General features: G+C 45.4%; 1 protein-coding gene across 4 annotated transcripts in view; it reads right to left on the bottom strand.

Annotated features, from left to right (window-relative positions):
* The window catches only part of FBXL18 (F-box and leucine rich repeat protein 18), a 51,494-nt gene that overhangs the window by 16,216 nt on the left and 16,224 nt on the right, over nucleotides 1-19,054 (bottom strand). For 3 of the 4 annotated variants that reach the window (XM_029051445.2, XM_029051437.2, XM_029051430.2), the window contains one exon: nucleotides 10,094-10,312. In XM_029051445.2, the coding sequence (XP_028907278.1) occupies nucleotides 10,094-10,312 (219 nt within the window). Of the gene's footprint in view, nucleotides 1-7,401; nucleotides 7,468-10,093; nucleotides 10,313-19,054 lie in introns of all 4 variants that reach the window. The other variant, XR_003754567.2, reaches the window with a different exon arrangement.

Genomic DNA, 19,054 nt, shown 5'->3' with positions numbered 1-19,054 from the left:
ACTGAGGCACTGAGAAATTCGCAACTTGCCCACGGTCCCACAGCTGGTGAGTGGTGGAGGCAGGATTAAACCCGGGTCCCCTGAGTTCCAGGCCTGTGCTCTTTCCACTACGCCATGCTTAGAAAGTCTACATTTATATAACTGCTTTTCAGACTACCGCGGAAGGGCAGATAGAAACTAGAAGGCAACTTAAACGGCCCAAAGCTATGGCATTACAAATCCCAAGGCCCTACTCTGTCAGGAACAAGCCAAAATACATGAGGGACTTATTTTCCGGCATCATCTGCAAATTAAAAAGTTACTGCAATCATTTTCACGATTATGTTTAATTTCTTCTTCCAAAACCGCATTAAGATTGCAGTTCGTACTTCCTTTTCGCTCTCTTCACTTTTCCCTATTCTTTATGAGCAGGAAGTGATTCAGAGGAGCGGATTCCAATTCTACTGACCAAATGGGGAGATTTCCAGAGGAGGTCGTGATAAAGGAAATGCAAGATGCTACCACTGAACCAGCACTGGGGCCAAATCATTAACCCAATGCAAAAGGCGTAGCTCATTCCTCCTACCCAAGACTTTCCTTTGTTCTTCCTAACAGCAAAGACCATGCTGTACACCTCTGTATCAAGCACAGGATTTCTAAGCCCGCTAGTCTAGTTTCACCACCTTACCCGCTTCGGCCTAAGACCGGGGGGCAGGAACTTCAACAAAAGAGCAGAGGGCACGATAACTAGTGTAAACAGAGACACTGATTATTTCACTGACTGGCTCCTGGCAATTCATGAGCTTGTCAGGAGGCATGACATCATTCTTCAGAGCCAAAGATGGCGCTCTCAGAGATGTTGTAATTCGGGGGTCCACGCTCTTTCCTCTCAGGTACCTAGGAAGAGTACCTTTTGCTCGGTGGCTTCGGCTGTTGTAAGCCTTTGCTGTGCAAAGGCCTTGCTTTTTCGCCTCGAAGTCTCCACGTCATTTGGGTCCGAGCCCATCTCTAACTGCTGCTGAGGCATTCAGGCGGCCAACGACTACATTTCATTCACTCAACTTGAGCTTCAGCTGAGGAGATAGAGGGAGAGACAAATCTGGGCTGAAGCCGAAGGGACTAGAGGTTGCCGCCCATTATGCTGATGAGATGAGGAGCAAGATTTCAAAGCATTAGGTACCTCCGAGTCGATACTGTATCAGCCTAGGACATCTTGCTTTCCTCTTTTCAGTGAAGAACCGAGTTAAGGAAGTAACATCATAAACATGTTCTCATCAGAGAGCGGAAGTCTTTGCAAATCAACTTTGGAGACCAACAAGAGGCAGAATCGAAATGTCCGCCAAGATGCTGTCCTCAAAAATGTCTCCCAAACATCTTTCATGCTACCTTTCATTAAGTATTACAAAGATTTCTCCTTCAGTGAACAGAGGACATTAAAATGAAAACTTTTTCAATATTCAAGCTCCTATCCCTCCAGAACCTCTAATTTTACAAATATGTATATATACTTTGACTGCTTTGGGAAGCAAAGAAGTCCCTGAGTTTTTGAGGCATACTTCTTGAACCACTTCAGAGTCTGACAATGTTTGAAAACAACACATTGAGGCCGCGATATTGCCGCATTCTGACCTTCAGGCAGGAGAGAGTTTTCTCTGGAGGAGGTAAAAAGGATGGAAAACATTTTATCTGCCCCTTCCCCACCACACCATCCAGAGAAATGAAAAGAGTAGGTTACACTTCCTTCCTCCTACTTTGGGGATTGGAGACAGTGAAAATGCCGGGGCTTAGGGAGGACAAAACGTGACCCAAATCCTCAGAACGTGGCACGCTACTTGGTGAGTTTTGAGGACCACTTTATTATAACAAGTAGCGTGCCATGTTCTGAGGATCTGGGAAGGAGATCCTTGCCTCCCAAGCTCCAGTAAACAGACCTCACTCACAAGGGACTCTTCTGCCTCTCCTCAACTTCTGTTGGAATCTTCCAACTCCTTACAGCCCTTTACTAGTAAGGGACAGGGTCTCATTGGATGAAGTACTTAATGGTGAATGACCTCTGTGAGGTGATCAACTGGTGCTCTTGGCCACAAGGAGGTCGGCGACCAGTAAACCACAGGAACCCTCTAGAACTAAAGCAAAGGGCAGCCAAAAGAAGTTTTAAAATTCCAACACCCCATTCTGAAGGACGGTTCAGTGTGAATGATTACTTCTCATATAGGATGCTGCTGGGCATTTTGGGGTTTTTTTTTTATCATTCTACAGAGGTAAAGAAATGGCCAATTTTGTGGAACCTGAATCTCTTGCTAAGAAGTAACAAGGGATTTCTGAAAGTCATCAAGGGTAACTATTTTGTGCCTGATGGTAGAAAGGTGGAAGTAGAAAACACAATCAGTGGTAAGGGTGAGCAGACACTCTGTACGGGGCCCTGCCCTGAGCCCATAGCAGAGTGCAGTAGTGAAAGGGCAGATGCTTAGGGCTGTACTGGTTTGCTGGGTAGGGTTGTGCCCTATTGGGTAGTCCCCATAACACCTCTTGGCTGAAGGTGCTTGGTATTTGTGTCTAGATGCTCGTCATGGGCAGGGAACGTATCTGCTAATTTTGTCGTACTGTACTCTCCCAAGTACAGTACTCTGCACATAGTAAGTGCTCAATAAATACCATCGATTGATCGATCAAGCTGAGGGGCAAGAGCTGTGCCTTTCTCAGGCAAGGCTAGCTTCACGTTGTCCAAAATGGGCAGCGCCAGCGATGGACACAAAGGAAAAGGCCACACCCACCGCCTACTGTACCTCGCCCAGAGAGCCTGCCATTTATTATTAATCCAATCCGTGACAGGATGATTCAGGGGTTTCTAAGAGGGTCAGGAAGCGAAACAGACAATGAAAACTAGAACGAGCTGTTGTGATGATTCACTACACCCATCCGCTGATACATTAAACTCTCAGCAATAAGGGGCTGAGTAGCCTTGCTAGAGCTAGTGAAGTGGGATAGGCCGATCGAGTGCCAATCCGATGGGGATACGGGAGGCAGGAAGGATATCACAATGCCTCTGAAAGTTACTTTCCAAGATGAGAAAGTGGATGGGAGTAAGGGAAAAACTTTGTTTATTCTAAGGAAAAGATAACAATGCTTGTCCAGTGCTGAAGACCACAATGGAAAACTCCAGAGTTCTTGGTGAAGAAGTCTAATAATACTGAACGTTTCTCCCTTAGGTCTAATAATACTGAAGCTTTCTCCCTTAGAGATGCATTTTTCCTGAACTCTGAAGCAAGGTATGAGCACCTAGAACTGTCACTGGGATGAACTATAATTCAAATCAAAGCTAAAGCAACAATGTAGAGAGAAATGTGTTTCAAACACTAAAACAAAAGAATGACTGCACCCATGCAGGAAATCAAAGGAAAGACAATAAAAAGGATTAAACGGTCCAAGGAACAGGTTGAAGATTGAAGGAAAAAAAAATGAAGCTAGGACGCAAAGACTCGTCTATCCACAGTTTATCTGACCCCACGTGTGGGTATCGGCAGCAAAGTCGTGGGTTGAGCTGGAGAATTAGAATTAGAATGTGGGTTCGTGCAGATGGTGCACTGAATAAATAACTGGCTGCTAGCGCTGCCGCAAAACCTGCAGTGAGCCTCCGCCAGTACGGTGTCCTAGCCCATTTTGAAGTCTTCCTTCTGAACAGGCCAAGCTGGCTCCTCCTCCTCCTCTAGCCCCAGTCCACCCCATTCTGCCCCAAGGGCAGATACTTTCATACAGGTGGGAGGAGAGTGCAGGGGTAACTTTGGTGACTGCCATGCCAGTAGAGATCTGCACTATTTGCCACTTATCAGGGTGGGCCCAAGAGCCTGCAGGAACTCCCAGCAAGGGTGCAGGTTAGCCAGATCAATAGGGTTTTTTGTTGGGTTTTGTGTGTGTGTGTGTGTGTGTGTGTGTGTGTGTGGCATGGGGGAAGCACAGCCCAAGAAAACTGAGTGAATATGCATAGTAAACAGTACCTGGAGGATCTCTAGTAAAGGGGAATTAAAAAAAGAATCAGCAAATACTTGAAAAGAGAAGCACAAGGGAGAAATTTGAACTGATGAAGCTTGTCAAACAAGAAGCTACAATTACCTGACAATGAAATTTTGGCTTTCAAAGGAAAATACTTTCAGAGTGAATGATAACAGACCGGTTTCCTATTCCCCCCCAAAACTGGTCAAAATCCCATTGTTTGAGTCACTGAAAACCAACCAACCAAATTCAGTGGATATTTAATATAGCAGAATATACCACGGGAAAAATATTGGCAAGGTCTTAGGGGATGGACCTGATAACCTAACAGATCTTTTCTCATGCTAATGTTGATAATTCTCTGAATTCTCAAGGCAGAGTAATAAAAAAGTAACATACCAATAACCTAAAGCACCTCTGTGTGTTCTTATCGTCTAGTTTCTATTGTGTAATACAAGCCTGGTGGAGAAGATAAAATGCTGAACATTCAACACACTATTGTCAGTTGTGTGGCTCTAGCTACTATAAACCATATCTCCATCTACTGGGCACACCTAAGAAAGGCAAACCCAAACCGTTTCAAACATTTGCTGAACCAGTGTTGGGAATCCGACACCCCGATTCTGCCCACGATTCGGTTCAATTCTTTGCTGTTATTACAACCTCTCTGCTTAAATAACCAGGCAGCTTTAATGGTTCGGTCAATCAAATGAACAGAGAGCCCATATTTGCAAATAAGTATGCTTGGCTGTGTAAAAGAGCAAGCACACTGCAACCCTGCCCAGGGGTCTTTTTTTTTTATTCTTTCATGGTATTTGTTCAGTATTACACACCGGGGTAGACACGAGTTAAACAGGTTAGACACAGTCCACGTCCCACATGGGGCTCACAGTCTGAATCTCCATTTTAAAGATGAGACGATTGAGGCACAGAGAAGTTAAGTGACGCGTCCGAGGTCACATAGCAGACAAGCGGCAGAGCCGGAATTAAACCCAGGTTCTTCTCATGCCTAGGCTCGTGTTCTATCCACTAGGCCACGCTGCTTCACAAGACAGTGGGCTTCTGCTGTCTTCTACCACAGGACAGTGAGGATTCATTTATCGTGTGAGAAGGGAATGTGTCTGTTATATGGTGGTGTACTCTCCCAAGCGTTTAGTACAGTGCTCTGCACACAGTAAGCACTCAATAAATACCATGCTCATTTTCTCTCCGGGAAACAAAGTTCCTCTGCTTATTCAGCAATGATGTCTTATGCACAGGTAAAAGGTAGTGTGCCCTAAGCATCTTAGAGGAAACTGGTCCTTTCTGATCAGAAAAAAGTTTTCGGTGTTATCAGTTCAAAAAGCCCAAGAGTGCTTTTACAGCAAATGCAATGTTTGTGATGGGTTCTTGGACAAAGTAGATAATTCAAAGAGAACAGGAAATATGCCCACTTTCATAGAGGGGTGGATAAAACCTGTTTTAGCAGCTAAGACCTGGGAAACATTGCTGACATTTTTGTCTTCCAAGTCACTGTCTCCTACAACTCCAAGGTTTCCTCAGTTTTTTAAAATGGTATTTATTAAGCACTCACTATGTGCCAAGCACTGGGACAGATACAAGATCATTAAATTGGACACAATCCCCAACCCACCCAGGGCTCACAGTCTAGGGCAGGCTTCATCCCTGCTCTGTAAATGAGGAAACTGAGGCCCATACAAGTTAAGAGATTTGCACAGAGCAAGTAAATGAAGAAGCAAGGACCAGAACCTGAAGCTTTTTCCTCTCAATCACATCTCTGTTCCACTCTTCACTTCTAACAGTGCTTGGCACATAGTAAGCACTTAACAGATACCATAATTATTATTATTATTCTAATTGAGGTGCAGCCCTGCCTAGAGAAAAGAGCATGGAACTGGCAATCAGAGGACTTGTATTCTAATCTCAGCTCCATCACTTGCCTGCTGTGTAACCTTGGGTTTTTCATTTAGCTTTTCTGTGCCTCAGTTTCCTCTTCTGTAAAAATGGAAATTAAACACACACTTGCTCTACTTGCTCTGTCTCCTAAGATTGTGAGCCCCGTATGGAACAGGGACTGTCCAACCTATTTTCTATCTCCTCCGGCACTTTGTACAGCGTTTGGTGTATAGTGAGCCCTTAGATACCACAGTTCTTCTCACTGTTGTTATTAATGTGTCTCCTCCCCATTCTCCCTCCTCTGGATGGCCCCAGATCTTGGGTCCACTGGCTTGCTTGAGGCTTCACTATCCTGAGGCTGCCTCGAACTCCAACTCCCCCGAAGGCTCGGCACGCGCCTGCGCTTCTGGACCGCTTGCAGGCTTTGCCAGTTCAGGGTCCCCTCAGTTGGGCTCCCCCGAAGTCTCCTCACCTCCAGCTAGCCTCAGCTGGCCCACACCCCAGCTCACAGACCAGAAGCTGCTCTTGCATTTTTGTGGCTGACTAAAAACACGTGTATTACTATTAATATAACTGCACCAGAGATGTAGGCTCATAAACACATATGACCTTTGGACATTTGATATTCACCCCACCCCCAACCTCACAGCACTTATATACGTATCTTTAAATTATATATTTTAAGCTATTTATTCATATTAATGTCTGCCTCCTCTCTAGACTCTAAGCTCGTTATGAACAGGGAACCTGTTTGGTAATTCTGTTGTATTACACTCTCCCAAGTGCTAAGAACAGTATTCTGCACATAGTAAGTGCTCAATAAATGTCATTGATATGTATTCCGCACTTGGTTATGTGGGCTGCACACCCAGTCATTTAGTTTGGTCAGTACAGTAAGAAGTTGCCCTGTGCATGCCAGAAGGCAGCAGGTGCCTGGGGTCCCTAGAGCCAAAGCTGGGGGAAACGATGGTGTAACCAAAGCACAGCCTCCCAAAACCATCCACCAATTCATGTGCCTCTTACCCACTGCCCACATTCTCCTGTACCCACTGCTTCCAGCCAGATGGGAGAATTACAGTGGCAGGAGGTGGATGGACTTTTGTTTTCTGGGGGATTTTTGTTGCTGTTTTTGTTTTGGGTTTTTTTATTTGGATGGGGGGGAGTTACACGATGCTTAGCCACACAGTTTCCTATAATCAGCTGCATGAGACCACGTAAAAAGATACCAAGATACCAGTCCAATTTTGTTGGGTGTTTTTTTTAAATCGGCCTGCCTCCTTCCACGAGACATAACCAGGAAGTCAAATTCATGAAATTGTTATTCTTTTCTACCCACCCTGCTCAAATGGAAATGTGGTTACTTGAAATGCGAGCTGATGTAACCGCCTGTACATCTTTCAGTTCACTCCAGACACCCGAGATACTGCTGCAATTTCCAGTCACCATGTCACAGGGTGCACAAGATCTCCTATATTCACCAAGAGCAACCTCTGGGCAACCTCCCCATTCCCACCTCTAGAAAAAAACAATACATACGAACTATCGTCAAACAGACTGTCCAAGGAAGCATCTCATCAATTCCAATTCTACTGCAGCCTGGACCTGAAATAGATTTATCATAACAGCAAATTACGGAGATAAAGTTGGCCAGATAGGCCCAACAGGCCTAGCCTTGTGGGCTAACATGAGCCCACATCCCTGGAATTTTGCTAGACACCTGCCTAAACTTAGTAAAAACTAATCTGCACCAGCCTGATGGCTCACGGACTGGCTTATGTGACAATTTCCATCATCGGGGGCATTGAACTGGCAGTCTTTTATGACTGCTGCTGTTTCTGCTCTCCTGGTGTTTTCTTTGCTTCCACAGATTGCTTGTTCTGAACAAGATTTGCCCAGTGGACATTATCCGAACAGCCTTGAAACCCTGGATGAAAAGAGTCACTGACAAGCTGTCCCAAATTCTAGAGTGAAAGTTCCTCATTTAAGTGCTGAAAGAGAGCTGAGGATACTCCAATCCCAAATCCCTTTAGTGAAACCAATATATAAGAGCCCCTGTTGATGCCGGTCTCAGCCCCTTCAGCAATACAACCATATCAACTTTCCACAATGCAAAGCCAAGAAACCTAATGGATAAAGATTTTATTTTGTACCCAATGAGGCAAGAAAAGTACAAGTCGATTCCCGGGGGATGTAGAAAGCAGGAGAGGCTCAGAGCCGAGACAGGTGGTAGGGAGAGAGATCATCTATCAGACGGTTTTTCCTTTCATTCCAAATTATTTGGAAATAAACCTCCAAACCTCTTTGGCTCCCAAGGAGCCCACTCTAGAAAAGCATACGTAAATGTTGAAAGAGAATCTGCATCATATTCAGTTACCTGATTACAAAATTAAACCGCTTGAAATTGGTGAGTTGCTACAGGGCCCTCCTTGAATGAGACTGCCACAAATCAACGAGACAAAGTCCTACCACTCTAATGATTGAAAAATAAATATTCTCCTGGGACCGTGCAATGAACCAAGTCAGGAAACTCCGAGAGTAGGCTTGAAGAATTAAACGCCAAGAAGTCTCAAGCAGCGTTCCCTCACTGGTTGTCAACCATGATCATTTTCGGAGGACACCTTTACCCTGGGGTCTTTTGGACATCCCAGACAAATCAGTTGAGAATGAGGTAGGCCAGATTTTTTTTCAACTGTTCTGAAATCACATGAGTCCATTTTTAGCCTCTCTTTGAGGCCACATTTGTTCGGGGATCAGCACATAGAGGCGATCATGGTGGGAGGGACCTATTAATGTTTCATGAAAGACATTTCAAATGCCTTGCTCCCAAAAGATCCTGTTTCGACAACAGTCCTTCCCGTGTATGTGTGTGCATGTGTGTGTCCCTGTGTGTGGGTGTGTATTTTTCCTTTTATTTCTGGGGAGGTAGGAGAAAATCCAGGTCGCCGTCACAGAGCAGTGCATCTACTCCCGCTGTTCAGCCCCTCCTGAAGTCAGCCTTCCTGGCTATCAAAATCATATTCCGGGCCAGCTATCATTTTCTAACAGGATTAGGGCTTTGGAGAAAGAGTGAACCCAGCAGGGCCAAATGCCCTTTTAGAAAACAGGGACCTTCCTCTCATTTGGGGCCCCTCAAAATAAACTGCAAGGGGAAAAAGGGAAAAATGGCCAACAGAAAAAACATAAATGCTTCAAAATCTACTAGATGTTCACCAGAAAGCTATAATTACTCCACAAAACAAGGGGTGTGTGTGTGTATGAGAGAGAGAGGAGAGAAGAAATGAAGGGAATTAATAGTAAGACGATACATACTAAACAACAACTAGGATCTGGTAAGAGGGAGTGTGCAATGAGATGACCCCTCCCGATAATGGTACATGTCGACAGAGCACACAGACATAAAGGACAATAAAAGGGAGTCGAGGCTAAAAGAAAAAAAAATTCTGATTCCTGTAGAGTATTTTGCTGAGAAGATAAAAGTGGACCAGAAAATGAGTTCAGAGCCCTCCAAGACCGGCTACAGTGGTCTGGGCAATAACTTTTCTAGATTGGCAACAACTGGGTGGGATGCTGAGGCAATCTGTTCTTCGATAAACTCAGTCAAAGTACATTTGGGATTTAAATAATTTCCCGGGATAAAGAGGGTCGCTGTCATTGCCTTTTTGGGATTTGGACTGGGCCATTCGAAGGCTCGCAATTTGCTAAGTGAAAGACAAACTACTTTCACTTAACATTCAGTATGAGTTGTAGTGAGGACTGGAAAGAAAAACAGAGGGACTGAGTGTGGGAACAAGAACCAGCAAAGAAGGTATTCAGGGGAGGGAAAAAGAAAAAAGCATCAGCAGAACAAGCAAAGACTCCACTGCTTTCCCTAATCTGCCCATTTTCTAAACTTCTCATTGAGTAAGTGGCTAATGGAAGGGTAGGAGTGAATGGTGCAGCTCGAAGGTAATTCTGTAGAATTCAGAAAAAGAGAGAGGGGGGTTAAACATGTTCCGGGAAACAAGCAAATTGATGCCAATTTTGTGTGTGTGGGAAGCGCCCGGCTGATTTTTGCTGCCACTGAATAACGGGGGTTTGGGTGGGAGATAAATGACAGGCCTGGGGAAAATCTCTTTAAGCCCTCCCTAATCCTGCATGGTCCTTCCATTTAGGAAAGGGAATTTGCTCGTTAGGCAAACCTGTGTAAACAAGGCAGAAACCTCCTCTTCTAGACCAGCTCTGCTCTCACCTCCGCATGATGGACTGCTGAAGATTCTTGCAGGCGGTGAGGGATTCTCCTGTAAACATGTGACACATGATGACCCCGAGGCAGCTGGCCATGAATGACATCACCGCGTCCGACTGCAGGGTTCCGCTGCGGGAGACGATGCAGAGACGCTGGAGAGAGGGGCACTGACTCAGAGCCTGGAAGAACTGGGCGTTCGCACTGAAGTAGGGCTGTTCGAGTCTGGAAAGAAGAAAACGGAATCAGCTACTGCTTCCGACGAGACCCATCGGAGGCTCCTCTCGAGGTGATAGTTGCCTCTCGAAAGATGAAGTCAACAGGGCAATCGCTCCTGGGAACTCCCCCCACCATAAACAGTGAAACAAAACGGGGTGGCCGATTCCACAGCCAAGAAATTAGGATATTTTAAATTAATCTATTTTTATGGGGATTTTAGTTTACAGCTAGACTATAAATTTGTTGTGGTCAGGGAATGGGTCTGTTTACTGTTAAATATAACAATACTCTCCCAGGTGCTTAATACAGTGCTTTGCACACAGTAAGCACTCAATAAATACGACTGAATACCTACAAATGGAAACATTTTGGAAAATAGGCTTACTTTTTAGTAAACTTCTGGAGATGTTGCTGATGCCTAACCAGCGGTCTAAATACACATTTCATGTGCAACAGAGACATTAAATGAGCCCCTGCTTAAGCACCTGGATGCCCCTAGATCAGTCCTCCTTAACAAGCCTGAAGTTGGCAGGCACCAGTCATCTAATTCCTCTTTTGTGGCCACTTCAGGTCCTAAGGTCTTCACATGGTCTGCACCCATGTCACCCAACCTCCTGCGGAACAGTCATCTGTTCTCCACACCTGAAGGATGGGGGTTTCTCCTAGTACAACCCAGCCCACACATTTTGAGGTAAAGTAAAAAGCTCGCTGTGGGCAGGGAATGTTGCTGCTTATTGTTATATTGTACTTTTCCAAACGCTTAGTATAGCATTCTGCATACAGTAAGTGCTCCATAAATATGATTGAATCAATGAAGGTTCGCATTAGAGGAGCCATCTTCGCTATCTCACTGCTGACCTCTCACCCATGTCCTGCCTCTGGCCTGGAATGCCCTCCCTTCTCATATCCAACTGACAGTTACTCTCCCTGCCCCCCCTTCATAGACTTATTGAAGGCCTATCTCCTCTAAGAGGCCTTGCCTGACTAAGCCCTCCTTTCCTCTTCTCCCACTCTTTTGTGTCACCCTGACTTGCTCCCTTTATTCATTCCCCCCCCACCCCCACAGCACTTATGTACATATCTGTAATTCATTTATTTTAATGTCTGTCTCCCCCTCTAGACTGAACGCTCACTGTGGGCATGGAATGTGTCTGTTTATTGTTATAATGTACTCTCCCAAGCGCTTTGTGCTGCACACAGTAAGTGCTCAAAAAATACGACTGACTGACTGAAATATCCCAAGTCGCCTGGAATCTAACAAGTTACACCCAGTTCTGCTAGAACACCAGTTTCCATTACCCAACTTCTATGCTACTAATAATAATTGTAATAATAAGAGTGGTTTTTGTTAAGCACTTACTATGTGCCAGATACTATACTAAGCGTTGGAATAGGTTCAAGATAATTAAGGTCCCATATGGGGCTCACAGCTTAAGTAGGAGGGAAAACAGGTACTGAATCCCTGTTTTGCAGATGAGGGAACAGAGGCACAGAGAAGTTAATAATAATAATAATAATGTTGGTATTTGTTAAGCACTTACTATGTGCCGAGCACTGTTCTAAGCGCTAGGGTAGACACAGGGGAATCAGATTGTCCCACGTGGGGCTCAGTCTTAATCCCCATTTTACAGATGAAGTAACTGAGGCACCGAGAAGTTAAGTGACTTGCCCAAAGTCACATAGCTGACAAGTGGCCGAGCCGGGATTCGAACCCATGACCTCTGACTCCAAAGCCCGTGCTCTTTCCACTGAGCCATGCTGCGGTCACACAGCAGGTACATAGCAGATCCAGGATTAGAACCCAGGTCCTGTTGCTCCCAGACCCATGCTCTTTCCACTAGGCCACACTGCTTCTCTAGTGAACGTTATGGAATGTTCTTCCCACAACACAAGTCTGTTCCCCTACAACACAATCCAGAAGTTGCTGCAAGTAGATTCGGTGAGAAGCGGTTGCAGACATGCATGTTAACAGTCAAGCAGCAAGGCTACTAATCTGCTTCCCAGTCTCCACTTTGTACCGTACCATACAGTACTTTGGATTTTTTACAATGCCATAATATTCCACGCAGTAAATCAACAAGGAATGGCATGGGTGTCAAGTCTTCTGCTAGCGGTGGACATAACCATATCGGTTTTGTACTGAACAATGTGATTCATGGTGGTACCTTCGAACCATCTACTCTAGCTCATTAACATCGCATCGAATCCTTGGTTTTTCCAACCTCATTTTCCCAAAACACAAGGTTCTGCAAGAATGCAACCCTGGAGTTATAAGAGAACTCCCTGTATTTCCTCACGGGCCCAGACTTTGGGAGAGAGATCTGATGGAAGGAGAAAAATCTTATCACCCTTGAAGAGTCACAGAGTCTCAGTTTCTCTTTTCCCTGAGGCATCGAGTGACACATGCATCCATTGAGAGCATTACTCACCTCAAGTAAGCGTTTCTCAGAAGCCACGGGTTTGGGGGGCAAGCCCTGCTGGAACCATCTCAGGGACCCCATTTATGTTTGGGGGAGTACTGGGACCCAAACAAAAATTCCAGAAGGCCCACTCACTGCAGCCTTCTGGGAGTGTCAAGGAAAGATCTTCTAAAACTTCGGCTTGAGGAGATGCCCCAGGGTTGTGGACTAGACAAAAGGCCCAAGGGAAATTCAGAAGTAGAATTTTCTGAAGAAAAAAATGGGTACAAAATGCACAAAACCCAACCAGCACACAACCTTCCTAAAAAAAAATCTTCCAAAGGAAAAGAAAAAAAAACTTGAGGCTGCTTTTTAATCAAACGGAGCATGACAAAAAATGCTTTGAAAATACCTACACCACCATTTGGAGACAAACTGAAACAGGACATTAAACATTTCCCTTCTCTGATATCAAAACAAAAATATTGAGTCAGAGCAATTTTAGGTTCAAATTTGGAATCAACCCCTGATGCACTGGGAAAATTTCAGTAAGTCATTTGATTCTTTGCGACTCAGTACGCAGAGCTGAGAAAGATTAAAAAGCTGAGCAGTTTCTGTCAGAAGTTGGGAAAATCTAGGATTGATAAATAAGAGCCAGAAAGTCAAGAAGTTCCTTAGTGCTAGATGCTGTTTTTCTATGGCGTTTGAAGAGATGAGATGCACAAAAAAATTACCAATATACTTTACACGTTCAGTTTTGCCAGAAAGTGTGTTTTCACTGCCCGCTTTGGCTAGAATACCATGGCAGAATCAGGCAACCTTCTCCAGACAAGGTGCCTCGGACTGAATAAAAATGGCTGTGTCTTTGGACACGGTGAGTACTACTTCAACGGGAATTAGCTGTTTTTCTTGACTGACTGATTAATGCGGGGTTCTGCAAGAACGGGAACCTACCACATTCTAAGAGAACTGGGTGTAATAAGCATTTGAAAGCACAGGAAGCCTTTAAAATAGGACTTCTCCAGCTCAGATCATTAAGATTCAAAAGGAGTTCCCTCCCAGTTCCTAGAAGCCACAATATTAAACCCCCCCACCAAAGCAACCTCCCACTTAGCTGCTTGATGGGTACAGTGATCGACTGGAGAAAGCTTGTAATTACCCGAGCTATGCTAGTGGAATGGAGAATGGGAGAGGGAATAAAGGAGAAAGCATTTCCAAGATCACCCAGTCCCACCAGGGTTATTTGTTCTTTACAACCACAGTTGTGAGCTCTCCCCTCCCCCGGCAATAGAGGGACTGGGTCTGAACGGATAATGGAACCTAGCTCTTAGCACAATGCTCGACACTATGGCATACACACTAACCACCACAATTATAAATACTGATTTGTTAAAAATATGTTAACAGTGTGTACTCTTATCATCAATCAATGGTATCTGAGCCCTAACCGTTGTACTAAGCACTTGGGAAAGTATGATGCAACAGAGTTGGTAGACATGTTCCCCGCCCACTAGGAGCTCATGGTCTCAAGAGGAGACAGACATTAAAATAAATTACGGATACATACCTAAGTGCTGTGGGGCTGAGGGTGGGGTGAATATCGAAGGCTTAAAGGGTACAGGATCCAACTGCTAGGTGATGCAGAAGGGAGAGAGAGAAGGGAAAATGAGGGCTGAATTGGGGGACACTCTTCAAAGGGCTATGGTGAAGGAAGAAAAATAAATCCTTTTGTCTTTAAAATATATCCAAATAGACCAAGATAGGAACTAATATCAAAATCATTTCATGAAATCTAAATGTGTAATTCTTCTGATGCGGCACTTACGCAAATATATGAAAATGACCTGTCACTAATTCAGCCAGGTTTCACAAAGTTAATAATTTCCATAGCCACCATTAGCTATTTCCAGTCTGTTAGATTTCAGCTTTAAGGCATCAATTTTATTCTCGGGAATATATTTAGGCTTGACGCGTCACTTAAAAAAAAAAATCAGTTCATGGGAGAAGATCTGGGAAGGCAACCTACCCTTCACAAAGTACGTGTGGGAGAGACAGACAGACATGGGAGGGGAGGGAGAGAAAGAGACAGACAGACAGGGACAGAGAGACTCAGGGAGAGAGACACACAGGGAGAAACACAGGGAGAGACACACAGGGAGAGAGAGAAAGAGGAAGAGAAGAGGGAGAGATGGGGATAGAGATAAAGAGAAAGGGCAGTGCCTTCCCTCCATGCACTTCAAAGATAGCTTGGTTTGGAAACCAATTTTCAAAGCACCCACACTGACAAGGCTATTTAGAGCCTAAAGCTAAGTAGGTAATAAATCTGTGGCAAAACCTCTATCCTTTCTTCTTTATACTGCGCTAACAAATTGCTTTTCCCTCCAATAGAAACCCAGCTGGTGGCATCTGACAGGAAAGCACAAAGCGGCTCTTGTTGGGAGCCAGGGAAGTAGCCAGAAAATGTGATTTGTTTTGTGTTCCCGGCAATAAGTGAATACGGCAGGTGAACGCCGCAGTGGCTGGGAAGCGGGTTAATCCCTGGCAGGCCGGAAAGAGGTGGGAAGGGAGGGAGGGAGGGAAGGGAGAAAGGGAAGGGAAAATGGATTAAGGAAAATGACAGGAGGATCTCCAGGACTACTGGCGAACTTTGGACACTAGGTGGCACTATTGGCTCAGGTTCCTTTCCTCAAAGAGCATTTTTAACTAGGTCCAAGAAATTGAAAACCCCACACAAGGCCAGAGGGAAAAAATCTAAAATATAAATAAATCTTCTAAGAAAATACATCTTGTAAATAACTAAATAACTAACTAAATAAATAAATAACTGCTTGGCAGTCCAAGTCCTGCTCACGTATCTCCCTGCCAGCCACTCGCCGCGTTAATCTTTCCCAGACTTCGGGAAAAGAGCTGTGGCGTATTTAATAATGTTGGTATTTGTTAAGCGCTTACTATGTGCAGAGCACTGTTCTAAGCGCTGGGGTAGACACAGGGGGATCAGGTTGTCCCACGTGGGGCTCACAGTCTTAATCCCCATTTTACAGATGAAGGAACTGAGGCGCAGAGAAGTGAAGTGACTTGCCCACAGTCACACAGCTGACAAGTGGCAGAGCTGGGATTCGAACTCATGACCCCTGACTCCAAAGCCCATGCTCTCTCCACTGAGCCACGCTGTATTTGAAAGCATGACCCTAAATGGGGGGGGGGGGGATTTTGCTCAACCTCTTTCGCTCATTCTCCAAGGAAATATTTAGCCCGCTACTTCCCCCAGGAAAGTTCGGAGAACAGGATACATGAGTGCTACTAAGGCAAGCTCAAAAATGACAGCGCAGCTCACCCGGGAGTACCTTACGCTTTGAGCACACTCAGCCAATCGTTTCAAAATGTGAAATCACCCTACGTATATGCCCATCGAGGCGATCTGATCCTAACTGTGGTATCTGTTAAGCGCTTACTGTGTGCCAGGCACTGTAATAAACTCTGGGGTTGATACAAGCAAATTGGGTTGACACAGTCCCTGTCCCACGTGAGGCTCACAGTCTCAATCTTCATTTTACAGATGAGGTAACTGAGGCACAGAGAAGTGAAGTGACTTGCCCAGGGCCACACAGCAGACCAGTGACGGAGCTGGGATTAGAACCCATGACCTTTGACTTCCAGGCCCGTGCTCGATCCACTCTGCCATGCTGATCTTGCACTTTCCCGCTACCTGCAGGAACTAAATTTTCCCAAATCTCCTGAAAAAGCTGCACTTGCATTTACACGCTTTACTCAAGCCAACCCTCAGCCTCACAGCATTAATGTACAAATCCACTGGCCTAGTGGAAACAGCACTGGCTTGGGAAGTCAGAAGATCTGGGTTCTAATCCTGACTCTGCCACTTGTCTGCTGTGTGCTCTTAACTTCTCTGGGCTTCAGTTTTCTCAACTGTAAAATTAAAATGGGGGTTCAAAACCTGTTCTCCCCGCTACCTAAATTGAGAGTCCCACGTAGGACAGGAACTGTGTTCAACCTGATTAATCTGTATCTACCCCAGAGAGCAGAACAATACTTGGCACAGTAACAAATACCATAAATAAATAAAATATATGAATGGATGTTTACCCCTCTAGGCTGTAAGCTCCTTGAGGGCAGGAAACGTGTCTACCAAGTCTCTAATACTGTACTCTCCCAAGAAATGAGTACAGTGCTCTTCACACAGTGAGCACTCAAATATGAGTTATTACTATTTTGGAACCAAGGTTACTCAACAAATCATCAGTGAAGTGCACTGATTGTTTTTTTCCTCCTAAGCGGACAAGTTCCCTCTCCAACCATTTATCTGAACCTTGAGCCCCTTCCATCCATCCGCCCCCACCCCCAGCTCTGAGCCTGTGGAAGCTCAGTTACCCCGATGTGTAGTCCGGCTATTTATTCAAAATCTTTTGGTCACGGTGATCCCTGCTTTTCACAATGCACAAGGGTTGCTGCAGACATGAAATTACTCCAGATTGGGGGCAACTGAGACTTTTAGGCACCCGGACTTTGAAATGTCCTTGAGAAACTAGCAACAGCTGCGCCTTCGGTGGTAGCATTTCCAGAAGGGCTTCGCACACACTCCCTATGAAATGTGACCACCTGTTCAGAGTCGCCCTGGAGCCTGGTGTCCCCGATGCTAGTTAACCGCCTTCCTCATTTGCCATTTTGGCACCCCTTGGCCTCGGCAATACTGCTTGAGAAGCAGCGTGGCTCAGTGGAAAGAGCCCGGGCTTGGAAGTCAGAGGTCATGGGTTCTAATCCCGGCTGCACCACTTATCAGCTGTGTGACTCTGGGCAAGTCACTTCACTTCTCTGGGCCTCAGCTACCTATCTGTAAAATGGGGATCAAGACTGTGAGCCCCATGTGGGACAATCTGATTACCATGTATCCCCTGCTACTCAACGCTTAGAACAGTGCTTGGAACATATCAAGCGCTTAACAAATGCCATCATTATTATTACTACTACTACTACTAATAACAAAGGTATTTGTTAAGCACTCACTGTGTGCCAGGCAATGTACTAAGCGCTGGGGTAGATAAAAGATTTATTGGGTTGGACACAGTTCCTGTTCCACATGGGGCTCAGAGTCTTAATCCCCATTTTACAGATGAGGTAACTGAGGCAGACAGACGTGAAGTGATTTACCCAAGGTCCCGCCCAAGATGGAGCCGGGATTAGAACCCAGGTCCTTCTGACTCCCAGCTCCGTGTTCTATCCACTGGGCCACGAGAGACTGGGAAGCCGCATGCAAAAGGATAGACCGGTTTCTTCTTCCACCATTTGAAAGCTGTTTTGTGGGAAGCCAGGGAGCTGCCGAGTCATTTCCTCCCATTACTTCTGCCCCATGGGTAGGTGGCCGGCGCCTGCTCCTTTATTCCCCCCCAGCCAGTCTTGGCTCCTCTTACACCCAATGCGGCAGAAGGCAAGAAGGTTGCAACGTTCTCCGCTTCCCAGCCCCACAGCACTTACATACATATCTGTAATTCATTTATTTATATGTTTGTCTTCCCCACTCTAATAATAATAATGTTATTATTTAAGCACTTACTATGTGCTGAGCACTGTTCTAAGCGCTGGGGTAGATACAGGGTAATCAGGTTGTCCCACATGTGGCTCACAGTCAATCTCCATTTTACAGATGAGGTAACTGAGGCACCGAGAAGTTAAGTGACTTGCCCAGAGTCACCCAGCTGATAGGTGGCGGAGTCGGAATTAGAACCCATGACCTCTGACTCCTAAACCCGTGCTCTTTCCACTGAGCCACACTGCTTCTCTAGAGCGTAAGCTCGTTGTGGGCAGGGAATGTGTCTGTTTATTGCTGTACTGTACTCTCCCAAGCGCTTAGTACAGTGCTCTGCACACATATTCATCGAATCGTATTTATTGAGCGCTTACTGTGTGCAGAGCACTACGAGTGAGTGAACACTGACTGCGTTTTAGAAGCCAGCATTCACCTTACTGACAGCGTCTAGCGTCAGATCACGGAACTGACGGCCGAAAGTGAAGGCACAAGGGGAAGAGGCTCTCATCAGGAGGGAGACCACCGTCAAAGGGCAGGGACTGTATCTGTTAACGATTTGTACATTCCAAGTGCTTAGTACAGTGCTCTGCACATAATAAGCGCTCAATAAATACTATTGAATGAAAAGGGGAGTTGACAGAAAGGGAGAAGGCGGCCTGGTCTTAACTGAGAGGACAAGCCGATCAAGTAAGTTCGGAAATGTATTAAGCGCTTACTAGTCGGTCCGTCGTATTTACTGAGCACTTACTGTGTGCCGAGCGCTGTACTAAGCACTTGGGAGAGTACAATGTAACAATTTACTATGTGCCC

Source organism: Ornithorhynchus anatinus, chromosome 2 (assembly GCF_004115215.2).
Source record: "Ornithorhynchus anatinus isolate Pmale09 chromosome 2, mOrnAna1.pri.v4, whole genome shotgun sequence".
In the NCBI taxonomy this organism is placed as follows: Eukaryota; Metazoa; Chordata; class Mammalia; order Monotremata; family Ornithorhynchidae; genus Ornithorhynchus; species Ornithorhynchus anatinus.
The sequence above is the reverse complement of the archived record's forward strand: the minus strand, read 5'-3'. Positions and strand labels throughout refer to the sequence as shown.